The sequence below is a fragment of the Pseudochaenichthys georgianus genome, unplaced genomic scaffold (genome assembly GCF_902827115.2).
Source record: "Pseudochaenichthys georgianus unplaced genomic scaffold, fPseGeo1.2 scaffold_955_arrow_ctg1, whole genome shotgun sequence".
NCBI classification, from domain to species: Eukaryota; Metazoa; Chordata; class Actinopteri; order Perciformes; family Channichthyidae; genus Pseudochaenichthys; species Pseudochaenichthys georgianus.
In genome coordinates this window covers 10,544-27,960 of record NW_027263479.1, presented here as the reverse complement: position 1 = coordinate 27,960, position 17,417 = coordinate 10,544, and the positions used below count along the sequence as shown (strand labels likewise).

The following is a 17,417-nucleotide window of genomic DNA, read 5'->3' as shown; positions in this document are numbered from 1 at the left end:
ACAATCAGGTGACGGGTTCAAATGCGTTGAGAAAGTGCAGGAGTTTGCTTCCTAAAAGGCTACATTGTACACATGTGTACGAAAGACTTCCCTGATGTCTGCAGGTATCCGTTCCATAGCTTTGGGGCTGAGTTCATGAAAGCTGGGAACCTCTAATAAACCGTCAGCCGCAGAGGGTCGCAGCTTTCTTGATGGCGTGTAGCTTACTGAAGCATTAGACCAGAGGTTCCCAAACTCTTTCAGTCGGGTCCCACTTGGGTAATTGGAAATATTTTCGGGCCCCCCCAACCCGGTTCCCATCTATATTGGTAGGATTAATTGTATATTGTTGTAAAAACATTACATTTTCTCTGCTGATAATAAGAAGATACAAAGATCCAACTATAATTGTATATTTTATTATGGATTACACATGAACAAAAGTGCTTGTAATAGATACTGTGAATTAATTTGGCCTAATTGAAACTAGCAGGCCTTCTTCCCTGAGTAGTAGATTTTTAAATTCAAATTTCTTTAAGGAAAATATATTAATGAACTACTTTTTCTACTGCAGGTTGCAAACGATCACATCACTTTACCATTCCTATTCCATAGTTTATCAATGACTTTCCCTCGCAGATCTTCTCAAAGCGGGGCTGCTGTTTTGAGATTGAGATATTCAGCTTTGATCTGCATTTCGTTTTGATGGCAGCAACAGCAGAAAAGCCTCTCACACAAGTAGGATGTTGCGTAAGGCAGCGTTAGCCCACAGCTCTCTGACCAATGAGATATTTTCGAGCAGTGTTTGTTTACAATTGAATAATAATAATACATTTGATTTATATAGCACACTTTAAAAACATCTCATCTCTCAAGGTGCTTCACAAAGCTAAAAGGAGAAAATAATCAAATCTTCCCGCGACCCCGCTGCAGTACCTCCGCGACCCACCAGGGGGTCGCGCCCCACAGTTTGAAAACCACTGCATTCGACCATTTTGAATCGGCCCTCAGCGAATTCTGAAAGTATAATGAAATACGGCCCACAAATGAAACTTGTGCTTGTCTTGTACTTCTTAAATATGTATGTAAACATATATTACACAGTAGTATGCATGTGTTAAGAAGCCCACTTTGTGAATGAATTCAGTCAATTACATTTCCTAACAAATCTAACTTGATAAGAAAAAAGCCCAATGACTTATTTGTATAACAAGCGTGAAATATACCCTTCATGTTTCCCCTTCCTATAATCAATCTGAAGCTTCTGTTTTAAGGAATGAGCTGCCAACAAAATAAATGAAACCTGTTGGGGGAAATAATTGTCCTCGACTCCTAGACATGTCGTGCAGGACCAACCCGGACGTCTGCTTTCTCCTTTAAGGAGAGAGGCTGTGTGACGGGGTTCAATTCGTCCATTCGATACATGGCTTAGTCGCTTGTTTAAGCTCCAAAAACACTTTATTTATATCCGCAACAAAAAAAAATAGCGAACCAGCGCAAGTTAGACAACAAAATAAAATCCACAAACAGGCCGTCCATCACTCATTCAGAGTAAACGTGTTCTGGCTGTTCTTCTCTGCAACCAACTCCCAAACACGTCCCAGCTGCTGCCTTCTCTGCAACATTCTTCAGAGTGACACAGTCCACACAGTCCACTGTGTGTGTGTGTGTGTGTGTGTGTGTGTGTGTGTGTGTGTGTGTGTGTGTGTGTGTGTGTGTGTGTGTGTGTGTGTGTGTGTGTTGTGTGTGTGTGTGTGTGTGTGTGTGTGTGTGTTGTGTGTGTGTGTGTGTGTGTGTGTGTGTGTGTGTGTGTGTGTTGTGTGTGTGTGTGTGTGTGTGGTGTTGTGTGTGTGTGGTGTGTGTGTGTGTGTGTGTGTGTGTGTGTGTTGTGTGTGTGTGTGTGTGTGTGTGTGTGTGTGTGTGTGTGTGTGTGTGTGTGTGTGTGTTGTGTGTGTGGGTGTGTGTGTGTGTGTGTGTGTGTGTGTGTTGTGTGTGTGTGTGTGTGTGTGTGTGTGTGTGTGTGTGTGTGTGTGTGTGTGTGGCGGAGTCACAGGCTGCTTCAGCCATAATGTTGTTGTTCCCGTTCTGTGACCGGGCAACCCGAGGTCACAGATGGTCTGCTGCTGTGGGTGCACCGGGACGCTTCCTTCTCGGTGTCCAAGGTGTGAAATCTTCGAGGCCACAGGTGTCAAGTAACTGTTTAGGCTATCTTCTCAAATACGTTGATTACTCGAAACCAGTTCACGGCTAACGAGAGAGAGGCGCTCCAGAATTGAACTCTCCCGTGCGGTCAGACCGTGGCTGCTGTAGAGAGCTGGTTTGTTTCTTAAAGCATATTCAAGTAATCAGCATAATTGATTTGACTTTCAACTGAACTTACGAGGCGATAAACCTCTCCTCTAGTGGGCGGCCCGGCCCTTCGTATATTTTTCTGTATGTGGCCCTCGGGGAAAAGAGTTTGTACCCCCCTGCGTTAGACCTTTTAAATCGCCTGGCGCCGTGCCGACGACACTCGCAGCAGAATGTGGTTGCACGTGTTTTTAAAGGTGGTGTGCTCTGCAGGTACACCTTGGCGGAGGGATCTGGGTGGAGGAGGAGAAGTGGCACCAGCTGCAGCGCACCCAGGGAGACTCCAAGTTCACAAAGAACCTGGCAGTCATGATCTGGGGAACAGAGACCCTGAAGAACCGCAGCGTCACGGGAGTGGCCACGAAGAAGAAGAAAGACGCGCTGCCCAAACCCCCGCTGTCCCCGAGCAAACTGAAGATCGTCAGAGGTAAGAGACCGGCTTTAGAGATGGCAGAAGTACACACATCCTTTACTCAGGTAGAAGTACACACATCCTTTACTCAGGTAGAAGTTCACACATCCTTTACTAAAGTTGAAGTACACACATCCTTTACTCAGGTAGAAGTACACACATCCTTTACTCAGGTAGAAGTTCACACATCCTTTACTAAAGTTGAAGTACACACATCCTTTACTCGGGTAGAAGTACACACATCCTTTACTCAGGTAGAAGTTCACACATCCTTTACTAAAGTTGAAGTACACACATCCTTTACTCAGGTAGAAGTACACACATCCTTTACTCAGGTAGAAGTTCACACATCCTTTACTCAAGTTGAAGTACACACATCCTTTACTCAGGTAGAAGTACACACATCCTTTAGTACACACATCCTTTACTCAGGTAGAAGTACACACATCCTTTACTCAGGTAGAAGTACACACATCCTTTACTCAGGTAGAAGTACACACATCCTTTACTCAGGTAGAAGTACACACATCCTTTACTCGAGTAGAAGTACACACATGCTTTACTCAGGTAGAAGTACACACATCCTTTACTCAGGTAGAAGTACACGCATCCTTTACTCAGGTAGAAGTACACACATCCTTTACTCAGGTAGAAGTACACACATCCTTTACTCAGGTAGAAGTACACACATCCTTTACTCGAGTAGAAGTACACACATGCTTTACTCAGGTAGAAGTACACACATCCTTTACTCAGGTAGAAGTACACACATCCTTTACTCAAGTAGAAGTACACACATCCTTTACTCAGGTAGAAGTACACACATCCTTTACTCAGGTAGAAGTACACACATCCTTTACTCAGGTAGAAGTACACACATCCTTTACTCAGGTAGAAGTACACACATCCTTTACTCAGGTAGAAGTACACACATCCTTTACTCAGGTAGAAGTACACACATCCTTTACTCAGGTAGAAGTACACACATCCTTTACTCAGGTAGAAGTACACACATCCTTTACTCAGGTAGAAGTACACACGTCCTTTACTCAGGTAGAAGTACACACGTCCTTTACTCAGGTAGAAGTACACACATCCTTTACTCAGGTAGAAGTACACACATCCTTTACTCAGGTAGAAGTACACACATCCTTTACTCAGGTAGAAGTACACACATCCTTTACTCAGGTAGAAGTACACACATCCTTTACTCAGGTAGAAGTGCACACATCCTTTACTCAGGTAGAAGTACACACATCCTTTACTCAGGTAGAAGTACACACATCCTTTACTCAAGTTGAAGTACACACATCCTTTACTCAGGTAGAAGTACACACATCCTTTACTCAGGTAGAAGTACACACATCCTTTACTAAGGTAGAAGTACACACATCCTTTAGTACACACATCCTTTACTCAGGTAGAAGTACACACATCCTTTACTCAGGTAGAAGTACACACATCCTTTACTCAGGTAGAAGTACACACATCCTTTACTCAGGTAGAAGTACACACATCCTTTACTCGAGTAGAAGTACACACATGCTTTACTCAGGTAGAAGTACACACATCCTTTACTCAGGTAGAAGTTCACACATCCTTTACTAAAGTAGAAGTACACACATCCTTTACTCAGGTAGAAGTACACACATCCTTTACTCAGGTAGAAGTACACACATCCTTTACTCAGGTAGAAGTACACACATCCTTTACTCAGGTAGAAGTACACACATCCTTTACTCGAGTAGAAGTACACACATCCTTTACTCAAGTAGAAGTACACACATCCTTTACTCAGGTAGAAGTACACACATCCTTTACTCAAGTAGAAGTACACACATCCTTTACTCAGGTAGAAGTACACACATCCTTTACTCAGGTAGAAGTACACACATCCTTTACTCAGGTAGAAGTACACACATCCTTTACTCAGGTAGAAGTACACACATCCTTTACTCAGGTAGAAGTACACACATCCTTTACTCAGGTAGAAGTACACACATCCTTTACTCAGGTAGAAGTACACACATCCTTTACTCAAGTTGAAGTACACACATCCTTTACTCAGGTAGAAGTACACACATCCTTTACTCAGGTAGAAGTACACACATCCTTTACTCAGGTAGAAGTACACACATCCTTTACTCAGGTAGAAGTACACACATCCTTTACTCAGGTAGAAGTACAGATACTCGTGTTTAAAGATACTCTGGTAAAAGTAGAAGTACTGACTAAACTTCTTTACTCAAGTCAAAGTAAAGAGGCTTTGAAGTGTACTTCAGTAAAAAGTAAAAAGTACCCATCGTGTTCAAATCAATAGGCGCGCAATGACTCTAAAGAATAACTGTCGAGTCCTTCAGAGTTTTGGCCTGTATCAGTGATTCAGCCTGACTTGAGAGGCTGGAGGGCAACAGAGGACGCTTGGACAACTCGAATGTTGTTCTTGTTGTCTTTATTTATTTAAGACGGCTCCAAGAATTCATCAGGTTGAAAACCTTCAAAACACAAAGTACAAGCGGCATTCATATTTTTTTCAATACAGCTCACTTATAAAAGGTAGCCTTGGTCCAAAATAAAACGAATACCCTCTCTTGGTATTGAACAATACTTATAATAATAATAATAATACTCTAAACGAAAACACATAATTATTTCTCAGTCCGTTTTTCACAGATATTATTTCATATTGACTTTCGTCTCGACAATAATGATCACGCACCAAACACACATTCAGACTAAAGGAACCAGCTGTTTGGGAAATGTAAGAAGTAGAAAGTACAGGTATTTGAGTTCAACATGTGAGAAGTAGAAAGTACAGGTATTTGGGTTCAACATGTAAGAAGTAGAAAGTACAGGTATTTGAGGTCAACATGTAAGAAGTAGAAAGTACAGGTATTTGGGTTCAACATGTAAGAAGTAGAAAGTACAGGTATTTGAGGTCAACATGTAAGAAGTAGAAAGTACAGGTATTTGAGTTCAACATGTAAGAAGTAGAAAGTACAGGTATTTGAGTTCAACATGTAAGAAGTAGAAAGTACAGGTATTTGAGTTCAACATGTAAGAAGTAGAAAGTACAGGTATTTGGGTTCAACATGTAAGAAGTAGAAAGTACAGGTATTTGTGTTCAACATGAGAGAAGTAGAAAGTACAGGTATTTGAGTTCAACATGTAAGAAGTAGAAAGTACAGGTATTTGAGTTCAACATGTAAGAAGTAGAAAGTACAGGTATTTGAGTTCAACATGTAAGAAGTAGAAAGTACAGGTATTTGGGTTCAACATGTAAGAAGTAGAAAGTACAGGTATTTGGGTTCAACATGTAAGAAGTAGAAAGTACAGGTATTTGAGTTCAACATGTAAGAAGTAGAAAGTACAGGTATTTGGGTTCAACATGTAAGAAGTAGAAAGTACAGGTATTTGTGTTCAACATGAGAGAAGTAGAAAGTACAGGTATTTGAGTTCAACATGTAAGAAGTAGAAAGTACAGGTATTTGAGTTCAACATGTAAGAAGTAGAAAGTACAGGTATTTGAGTTCAACATGTAAGAAGTAGAAAGTACAGGTATTTGGGTTCAACATGTAAGAAGTAGAAAGTACAGGTATTTGGGTTCAACATGTAAGAAGTAGAAAGTACAGGTATTTGAGTTCAACATGTAAGAAGTAGAAAGTACAGGTATTTGGGTTCAACATGTAAGAAGTAGAAAGTACAGGTATTTGAGTTCAACATGTAAGAAGTAGAAAGTACAGGTATTTGAGTTCAACATGAGAGAAGTAGAAAGTACAGGTATTTGAGTTCAACATGTGAGAAGTAGAAAGTACAGGTATTTGAGTTCAACATGTGAGAAGTAGAAAGTACAGGTATTTGAGTTCAACATGTGAGAAGTAGAAAGTACAGGTATTTGAGTTCAACATGTAAGAAGTAGAAAGTACAGGTATTTGAGTTCAACATGTAAGAAGTAGAAAGTACAGGTATTTGGGTTCAACATGTAAGAAGTAGAAAGTACAGGTATTTGGGTTCAACATGTAAGAAGTAGAAAGTACAGTTATTTGAGGTCAACATGTGAGAAGTAGAAAGTACAGGTATTTGTGTTCAACATGTAAGAAGTAGGAAGTACAGGTATTTGGGTTCAACATGTAAGAAGTAGAAAGTACAGGTATTTGAGTTCAACATGAGAGAAGTAGAAAGTACAGGTATTTGAGTTCAACATGTAAGAAGTAGAAAGTACAGGTATTTGGGTTCAACATGTAAGAAGTAGAAAGTACAGGTATTTGAGTTCAACATGAGAGAAGTAGAAAGTACAGGTATTTGAGTTCAACATGTGAGAAGTAGAAAGTACAGGTATTTGAGTTCAACATGTGAGAAGTAGAAAGTACAGGTATTTGGGTTCAACATGTGAGAAGTAGAAAGTACAGGTATTTGAGTTCAACATGTGAGAAGTAGAAAGTACAGGTATTTGAGTTCAACATGTAAGAAGTAGAAAGTACAGGTATTTGAGTTCAACATGTAAGAAGTAGAAAGTACAGGTATTTGAGTTCAACATGTAAGAAGTAGAAAGTACAGGTATTTGAGTTCAACATGTAAGAAGTAGAAAGTACAGGTATTTGGGTTCAACATGTAAGAAGTAGAAAGTACAGGTATTTGAGTTCAACATGTAAGAAGTAGAAAGTACAGGTATTTGGGTTCAACATGTAAGAAGTAGAAAGTACAGGTATTTGAGTTCAACATGTAAGAAGTAGAAAGTACAGGTATTTGGGTTCAACATGTGAGAAGTAGAAAGTACAGGTATTTGAGTTCAACATGTGAGAAGTAGAAAGTACAGGTATTTGAGTTCAACATGTAAGAAGTAGAAAGTACAGGTATTTGGGTTCAACATGTAAGAAGTAGAAAGTACAGGTATTTGGGTTCAACATGAGAGAAGTAGAAAGTACAGGTATTTGGGTTCAACATGTAAGAAGTAGAAAGTACAGGTATTTGAGTTCAACATGTAAGAAGTAGAAAGTACAGGTATTTGGGTTCAACATGTAAGAAGTAGAAAGTACAGGTATTTGAGTTCAACATGTAAGAAGTAGAAAGTACAGGTATTTGGGTTCAACATGTAAGAAGTAGAAAGTTCAGGTATTTGAGTTCAACATGAGAGAAGTAGAAAGTACAGGTATTTGAGTTCAACATGTGAGAAGTAGAAAGTACAGGTATTTGAGTTCAACATGTAAGAAGTAGAAAGTACAGGTATTTGGGTTCAACATGTGAGAAGTAGAAAGTACAGGTATTTGAGTTCAACATGTAAGAAGTAGAAAGTACAGGTATTTGTGTTCAACATGTAAGAAGTAGAAAGTACAGGTATTTGTGTTCAACATGTAAGAAGTAGAAAGTACAGGTATTTGAGTTCAACATGTAAGAAGTAGAAAGTACAGGTATTTGAGTTCAACATGTAAGAAGTAGAAAGTACAGGTATTTGTGTTCAAAGTGTAAGAAGTAGAAAGTACAGGTGTTTGTGTTCAAAGTGTAAGAAGTAGAAAGTACAGGTGTTTGTGTTCAAAGTGTAAGAAGTAGAAAGTACAGGTATTTGTGTTCAACATGAGAGAAGTAGAAAGTACAGGTATTTGAGTTCAACATGTAAGAAGTAGAAAGTACAGGTATTTGTGTTCAACATGTAAGAAGTAGAAAGTACAGGTATTTGAGTTCAACATGTAAGAAGTAGAAAGTACAGGTATTTGGGTTCAACATGTAAGAAGTAGAAAGTACAGGTATTTGAGTTCAACATGTAAGAAGTAGAAAGTACAGGTATTTGAGTTCAACATGTAAGAAGTAGAAAGTACAGGTATTTGAGTTCAACATGTAAGAAGTAGAAAGTACAGGTATTTGGGTTCAACATGTAAGAAGTAGAAAGTACAGGTATTTGAGTTCAACATGAGAGAAGTAGAAAGGACAGGTATTTGAGTTCAACATGTAAGAAGTAGAAAGTACAGGTATTTGTGTTCAACATGAGAGAAGTAGAAAGTACAGGTATTTATGTTCAACATGAGAGAAGTAGAAAGTACAGGTATTTGTGTTCAACATGTAAGAAGTAGAAAGTACAGGTATTTGGTTTCAACATGTAAGAAGTAGAAAGTACAGGTATTTGAGTTCAACATGTAAGAAGTAGAAAGTACAGGTATTTGGGTTCAACATGTAAGAAGTAGAAAGTACAGGTATTTGTGTTCAACATGTAAGAAGTAGAAAGTACAGGTATTTGAGTTCAACATGTAAGAAGTAGAAAGTACAGGTATTTGTGTTCAACATGAGAGAAGTAGAAAGTACAGGTATTTGGGTTCAACATGTAAGAAGTAGAAAGTACAGGTATTTGGGTTCAACATGTAAGAAGTAGAAAGTACAGGTATTTGTGTTCAACATGAGAGAAGTAGAAAGTACAGGTATTTGGGTTCAACATGTAAGAAGTAGAAAGTACAGGTATTTGGGTTCAACATGTAAGAAGTAGAAAGTACAGGTATTTGGGTTCAACATGTAAGAAGTAGAAAGTACAGGTATTTGGGTTCAACATGTAAGAAGTAGAAAGTACAGGTATTTGGGTTCAACATGTAAGAAGTAGAAAGTACAGGTATTTGGGTTCAACATGTAAGAAGTAGAAAGTACAGGTATTTGGGTTCAACATGTAAGAAGTAGAAAGTACAGGTATTTGTGTTCAACATGTAAGAAGTAGAAAGTACAGGTATTTGGGTTCAACATGTAAGAAGTAGAAAGTACAGGCATTTGGGTTCAACATGTGAGAAGTAGAAAGTACAGGTATTTGGGTTCAACATGTAAGAATAGAAAGTACAGGTATTTGGGTTCAACATGTAAGAAGTAGAAAGTACAGGTATTTGGGTTCAACATGTAAGAAGTAGAAAGTACAGGTATTTGGGTTCAACATGTAAGAAGTAGAAAGTACAGGTATTTGGGTTCAACATGTAAGAAGTAGAAAGTACAGGTATTTGGGTTCAACATGTAAGAAGTAGAAAGTACAGGTATTTGAGTTCAACATGTAAGAAGTAGAAAGTACAGGTATTTGTGTTCAACATGTAAGAAGTAGAAAGTACAGGTATTTGAGTTCAACATGAGAGAAGTAGAAAGTACAGGTATTTGAGTTCAACATGAGAGAAGTAGAAAGTACAGGTATTTGAGTTCAACATGTAAGAAGTAGAAAGTACAGGTATTTGAGTTCAACATGTAAGAAGTCAAAGTAAAAAGAGGTCAGAAAAATAAGTAGTGGAGTAAAGTACTGAAACCAGAAACATGTGCTTAAGTACAGCAACAAAGTACTTGTACTCTTCTACTTCCCACCTCCGCCTGGCTTTACACTAAAACAGGAGATCAATCTCCGCTCTGAGGAATTCTTAGTAAACTGAGACGAGGCGGAAAACTTCAGGAACAGAAACATGATTCCCTTTTTTCAGACAGCCTTTAAGTCATGGAGTTATATTTGTTAGATACTAGTACGGCTGCACAATTTGGGAACAATAACTAATTGTGATTATTTTGACGATATGCTTTGTGATATTATAATTGAATTATCATCGAAAAATATATTAAAATGTTCGTTTATTAAATCAGTTAGATTTTTTTTAGGAGGGTATTTGCTGAATAAGGATTTCTTATTGAGTTTATAGGATACTGAATAAGCACGATATTAAATATAAAATTATATTTGAAGCTGTTCTAAAACCAAATGTAGCTTTAACTGAGATTTGGATTTTACACGATATCACAATTTTTTGTAATTTTTCGCTTTTAATCTGTAATTAATTTTGTGTTTTTTATATTTTAAGTGTGTTTTTTAAATAAAGTTTTTTTGAATTTTACTTAAATGCATTATTATTAATTTTAATAATATTTTTGATTCATTGAAATCAGACAGAAAGAATGTTATCCTGTATTTTGGAGTCACAAAGTATGTACATTATATTCTAACTGCACAGAAATACAACAAAAACCCATAAAATATGATGTTTAACTCTCTCTGGCTCCTCCCACAGAGTGTCTCTACGACCGAGTGTCTCAAGAGACCGCCGACAGCGCGGAGATCACGCAACGACTGTCCAAAGTGAACAAATACATTTGTGAAAAGATCATGGACATCAACAAGTCCATCAAGAACGAGGAGCGGCGGGAGTCCAAGCTGCTCATCAGACAGACTGTGAAGGTGGAGAGCTTCACCTACGACGGGATGTAGGGCGATGTGTGTCCCGCTTTCCGGAGTTATTTTTATTTCACACGTTGGATTAGTCGTTGTTAAGAGAACCCCCTTCAAAGCGCCCAGGCTTCAGACAGCTTTACCCCGCAGCGAGAGGCGTGTTGGAGTGTTTTATAAGCAGTGGGACTGGTACCGAGACACGGTTCACTATCGTGTCAAACGGAGAGATTAGACGTAACCGTTAAATTGATTTATTGTTCTGTGTCAGAACATAGCTTTGAGTGCTTTAAACTTTTAAAAAGTAAGAGGTTTATTTCCCTGGATATAGTATATGGGATGCTGTGAAGATGATGCGTTAGAACTTGTGGATGTGTTGGTGACTACTGACGGGATGCTGGTGGTACTTCCTACACGTCTGAACTGAAAACAGCCATATTGTATTTTGCAACGGAGATTCTGTTGCTCCAAGAGATTAATCATAAGTGTGTGCGCCCCTCAGCTGCAGGTCCGTTTATTAAAAAGACGACTTGCCGAGATTAGATGGATAGCATCGGTCTATATTAGTTTTTTTACGTTTTAGGGTTTTGCAATCAAGGAGGAAGGTTCGGGCGGGATGTTGTCGAGTCGCTTTGAGACGATGTGACTGTTTAACGAGTCGTCGCGGTACAGGCACGCTGATGCCTAGAAAAGGCCTTAAATGGATTTGGCAATCACCGGGGGCCGCCATGCCTCCGGGTTTTCTAGTAAGCTGTGATTGTAAATGTATAGCTGAAGCGACGGAGCTTCACCTGCACTTTGCTGTGAGAATGTGAGAGGTGGCTGGCTGGCTACGAGGTACTACTTACTGGGCGATTCACACCGTCAGCTACGCGCCGCCTCCCCTCTTTAGTTGAAGGTCACCTGTTGTGCAAAATCCACTTCATCAACATGTGTCCCCTCTGTGTAAAGACACTCTAAACTTTATTTATATAGCACGGATGTACAAAGTGCTTTACAGTACAGGACACAATTCACAATACAACTATAAAATGTAGAATTAAAGGCATAACACGGCAGCAGGTAATACATCGGATGAAACATACGACAAAACACCCATAATAAAAAAAGAAAAAAAGAAGACAGCCACTAACTCACCTCCTCCGACGACCCAAAGGCCTGTCGGAGGAGGTGGGTCTTTAACCGCCCCTTAAACATCTCTATTGAGGCCGAGGTTTTTATTATTTGGGCGAGTTTGTTCCAAAGCCTTGGGGCCGCCGCCTCAAAGGCACGGGCCCCCTTAGTCTTTAGCCTGGTTCGGGGCACCCTTAGGAGGCTTTGCTCAGAGGCGTTTCAGGATTCTCTCTCGATTTTTGGCTTGAGTAACCGTTAGCCAATCAGCAACCAAGGTAACCCCGCCCCCGACCTATCACCTGGATCTCCTCCTAGAGCACCATTGAGTGGGGAGTCCTTATTTCCAGACAGAGAATCAGCCCTTGGTGTTTCAGCCAATCAGAGACAGGCTTTGGATATATCTGGGACCTGATGAGAAGCAGTATGACAGGGGACCCTTAACGGAGGGGGCTCGGCTCACAGTGACGTGGACGCGGTGTTAGCGGAGGGTAAAGCTGTCTGAAGGACTATCTGAAGGCTCCCCATAATAACCCGTCTCTCTTTTTATAGCCACGCCACCGGGGAACAAAGTTAAGGTCGCTCCAGCGACAGTTTCCGTCAAAACTTTGAAACTGTCCTCGTATTTCCTCCGTTCCTCTCTCCACTTGTTTTTCTTGTTTGGATCCAAAGTGGTTTGCGTGGCGGTCTGCGGGCTGGAACTAAACGCTGCAGATTGAAATCTCGACTGTAGCTAACTGTGAATCTGCTGCAGCGCTGCCCGTCAAGCCTTCTCCTCCTCTCCTCCACACTCTCCTTCCGTTTATTTCCGTCTATCATGTTTTTTCAAGATCAGCCTTTTTGTTAAGCGACCTTTTTGTTCTGGACGTATTTCAGTGTACATATTCTATTTTTTAAACATGGATATTTCAGTTTCTAATCATCGTACATATTGCAGTTGTTAAGGTTCTGGTCATGTGTTGGTTTCTCTGATGTTTTATTCCATGTTACCTGATGTTTCTTTTTTATATATATTTTTCCATATGAATTGTTGGCTTTAAGCTTGATGTTGTATCCAAAGGTCGATCGGTAGGAATCTACGAACACGTGAAAAATATATATCTTAGCCAAAGTTATCTCCGTGGCACAAGAGAGACGAAGCTTCCCTTAAACAGAGTCCAATACGTACGTATCCTCATCGATGATCTGCCACAGACGGGTGAGAGCTGATACGGTTCAATTGAGATTCAGTCGTTAGATCTTACATTGAATGCACTTTAAACTTTTGGGCAATTTCTTAAATCTTAAATCTTAAAGAAATGTACTTTCCTTTTTCTAAATATCTATAGATAAAGCCCAACAATCATTGTATTATCATAAAGCACCTTAAAGCATTTTGTTTTTATGGCCAGATGCGATTCAGATATTACCCCGATATACCAATGCTTCAAAACAAAAGTAATTAAACGACTTCTTCTCAATATTTAGTTACTTAGTCGGGGTGTTAAGAAAACTAGATTTCTACAAGTGTTGAAACTGGATTTTTTAAAACCCCATCACAGCCTCGTGAACAAAAAGTCAAAGATATTAGCCTCTGAAATGTGCAAGCTGACTGGAATGTGTGCTTTAACTTAACGTGTGAAGATGCTGGTGTCGCATAGATATGACTTGTACAGAGATAATTGTGTATTTTTTACAAATGAGCGGTGATTGTAAGCCAAAGTACTGAATGCTGAGATCAAGCTAAAGAAGGGGGGGGGGGTGCTGACGGAGGAATCAGCGACGGTTTGCACAAAAGATGGCCCATGCCGAGGCGACAGAGCCTCGTGAATATTAAGACACCAAATTGGTGACGTTATCTTTTTTTTGTTCCTAAAAAAAACCCTTTCTTTTTGTGTTCCCTGTACAAAGTATGTGCGCTTGCGTGTATTTGAAATACATGCGGGTTTAAAAGAAAATATTTCTGCTGTGCGAAGCAACCGTGCTGAAACTCTGACACGTTGTGTTGTGTTTGTGTTTCGTTGTTGTTTGATGCCAAAAGGGGGCGTGGCTTAAACATAATGCTTTAAAGTGGAGCGTTAATAGAGCTTCTGAAATGCTAACTTCTGTTCGAAGGCTGGTTTCCTGGAGCGCGATTAAGCCCTAATCCTTTAACTGAAACCGTCTTTCGTGGATGAAAGCCGTATTGGACGTACTGTGTGTTTTAACCCAGATTTGGCTTAATCTGTGATGGCAAGGCCAATCTAGCACTTGCAGAGCAGCAGTTTGGGTCGTAGCAGCGTATTTAGTAACGTGCACCAGAACACGACCGGGCACAGAGTTGAATTGATGATTTCGGCTCGGAGACACACATCACCTTCCAGTACTCTCACTGTCACACTCGAGTAGCGGTAGGGTGGGAGACCTCTCTGGCTCCGTGATCCTCTCCCCGTGCCGCCTCTCGTTCCTTACTCATCTACACGGACTGGATTTTAAATCGAGATAATCGTGAAATCCCGTCCTCATCTCTTGGCTTATGTTGCTTGTCAAAGCTTCAGAAGCTTTATGTCGCTTTCTAAATCGAGCGGCGGGGGAATAAACTTCACTGTGTGAGACGAGATAAACGGTGCGAATTAGCAGTTTTCACAACTAAGTACACAAAACATTACCGTCTGAGCCTCGGGTGCAACGTCAGACTTCCCTTAACGGAGTACACACATTGTCAGGCCTATATTTTTCTTAAGGTATCAATAACTTTGTATACAACCCACAAACCGGTTCTACTTCATCTAACTTCACCGTCCTACCTCATTGTTACTCTGGTGTATGTTTGTCCGTGACTGTAAAACTTTGTGTGTGTATTAAAAAATAAAATAGGAATAGCTATACCTCTCAACATGTACAGCATATAAAACACCTCGGTACACAATATCATTCGTAGGAGAAATCAGTTTTACTACCTGCTTTAAGATGCTGCTGAAGGGTGTCTGCGTGACGGGTCGTCTCCGAATATATATCGTTGCTATGTCGTGCAGTTGATCGGTGGTTGTGTTCCGTCTGTATCGCGTTCTGAGATTTGTACTGGTTGACGGTGCTACCAGCAAACGGTTCTGATCTGTCTGTCGGACCTCAAATGGTGCTGTTTTTATCCTCATACGGCTATGTTTTATTCAGGTGGGTCAACCGCTACTACCGCCCTCAGCTAATCAAATTCAAAGCCAAAATATTTCGCTAAATGATAACCCTCGCTTTTACTGTATCGACTATATGCTATCCATCCAAATATTGTAGATAGTGAGTATATCCTCAGCGGGGAGTTTCAGACGGACCTCAGAACTTGCTGGTTTTCCATGGATGCATCTGCTTCCTGCACCCACCAATACTACTTTGTTGTATTTTCAGAAATATGCATTTTTACTGGTTAGTTCAGGTTTCACTAGGACACATGATTATTAGATTACCGACCGATACATTTGAAAGGATACCACTGTTCACTGGTTGTTTGCCAGGTTGTCATTAAAGGAAATCTCAGTTGCAGTAGAAGAAGAAGTCCTCCGAAAAACCTCGATCTGTTTCAATGTGAAGTTTTTACAGAAACTGGATTCCATTGGTCGGTCGACTAGGGTTAGAAAACAGAAATAATGCGCACAGCTTGTTCAAAAAGTTGTTAAATATGTGTTGAAACATCGATGAGTCTTCGTGGAACAAGAGTTTTGGGGAGTTTCAGCTTACATCGAGTATTATTGGTTATTTTGAGGAAACTGTATCTTTCTGACTGTCTGATGTACACTCAACCATAGCGTTGCCATTACTAAATAAAAATAAAATGCATTATATCGTATACCCTGTGCACCAATGGAATCCTTTCTGCGCCAAAGTGTTGGGGTTGCTCTACCTGTCCGTCTGTATATATGTGTTTTTCTTTTTTTGTTTGACCATGTCTGCGAACATGTAATGTGCGGGGCAACTCCTCTCTACTGTGAGCTGTGTGTGTTCAAAATACAAACCCCGTTGGTTTTCATGGAAGCACTTAAGCCATCCGTTGGACTGTTTCACAAAAGGTTCAATTCTCAGCTTTGCTCCGGGGAATTCGACCCAGAGAGTTTCGTGTGTACTTGAATTCCTATGCAGGTGTCGAGTCCGTAAAGCACCTGGCACCTCAACTGGAGAGCGTGCACACCTCTGAAAGCGTCTGGGATCGAATCAAATGGGACAATGGCGACATGACAAATCTAAACTGAACTATGACTCACATGTTCACACTCGTGGAGTTGAATGACGCTGAGCTTTACAGGGCTGCTCGGGGTTAAACCTGTCTGTAGTGGAACTGCGTTAGTAGGGAAATACAGGGTTATTACTGTATGCAGTGTTTCCAGTTGGTTTGATAATGTGAAAAGAATTTCCAGACTCTCCCTCCCAGAGGCGAACCCTGCATCTACAGAAGACGGCAGAGATGTACGCGTCTTTGCTAAACCGGCCACACCTCTGCTATGCGAGCAACTCTGACGCTTCGCATCCCGTTCTGTGTTTTTCTCTCGCTGCATTCAGGAACACCTGTTTCATGTAAAACAGAAATAAATCCAGACTTTTATTCTATCAGCACAAACCTCTTGTCTTATTTGTCTTTCCTGTCTCGTGTTCTTTTCCTCGAGGACGACTCGTGTTGGAAAGATTAAAAGCGAACACGATATTCATGTTTGTTGGTTCGTTTCCTTTTGCGAGAGTTCAGGGCCAGGATGGCTCTGGGGAAGAAACTGTCTGAGTCGGTTTGCCTTTGCTTTTATACATCTGGAGCGTAATACTGTATGTAACACTGTTTGGATGCCTCTTCCTCCTCCATACTAGATGTGTGCTGTGTTGCTGCTGCTGTGTGTCAAAAGTCTAAGAAGTTGAACTTTGTGGACCGACTGGACTAAATAATATCCATTTCACAGACTTTTCTTTTACATATGTTTTAAAAGTGGGTATTTTATGAACTGAAACCACTGAAAGGATAAAGTCCCCATGTGATAGTGGCCTGTCAATCACATCCCACCCTAAATCATATGCTGCTTTTCGACTCTACATCGCATCATAAATCACAAAGTTGTCATTTTCTCATAGACTTCTATAGAATCTGATTTAAGTTGCAGTCAGAGAAATCGTCCCCTGCTCAATATTAAACAGATTCAAGGCACTTTGTTTCAATTTCAGACCCAACATTTAGGGCTTGGTCTGTACAGTAATCGTGAAGCTACGGCCGTTAGCCAGTAGTTGTAGCTTAACATGAAGAAAATGAAGGGAAATGGCTGATCCTTTACAGCTTGCATGTAAAGCCCGCGTCACACTGTCCCGAAATTGACACCCGATGGACACACGATAAAGGAAATAGTGTCGTCACCATACCAATATTTTGGTTTCGATGCCAAGTCAGGAATTGCGATTCTTGTTCGATACTTTTCTTAAAAA

At 40.3% G+C, this 17,417-nt stretch overlaps 1 protein-coding gene across 2 annotated transcripts in view; it reads left to right on the top strand.

Moving 5' to 3' along the window:
• The window catches only part of bend5 (BEN domain containing 5), a 38,419-nt gene extending 21,854 nt beyond the window's left edge, over positions 1–16,565 (top strand). For both annotated transcript variants that reach the window (XM_034080218.2, XM_034080219.2), the window contains exons 5-6: positions 2,542–2,755; positions 10,747–16,565. In XM_034080218.2, the coding sequence (XP_033936109.1) occupies positions 2,542–2,755; positions 10,747–10,943 (411 nt within the window). In that variant the 3' untranslated portion in view covers positions 10,944–16,565. The remainder of the gene's footprint in view (positions 1–2,541; positions 2,756–10,746) is intronic.
• Positions 16,566–17,417: the final 852 nt, after the last annotated feature.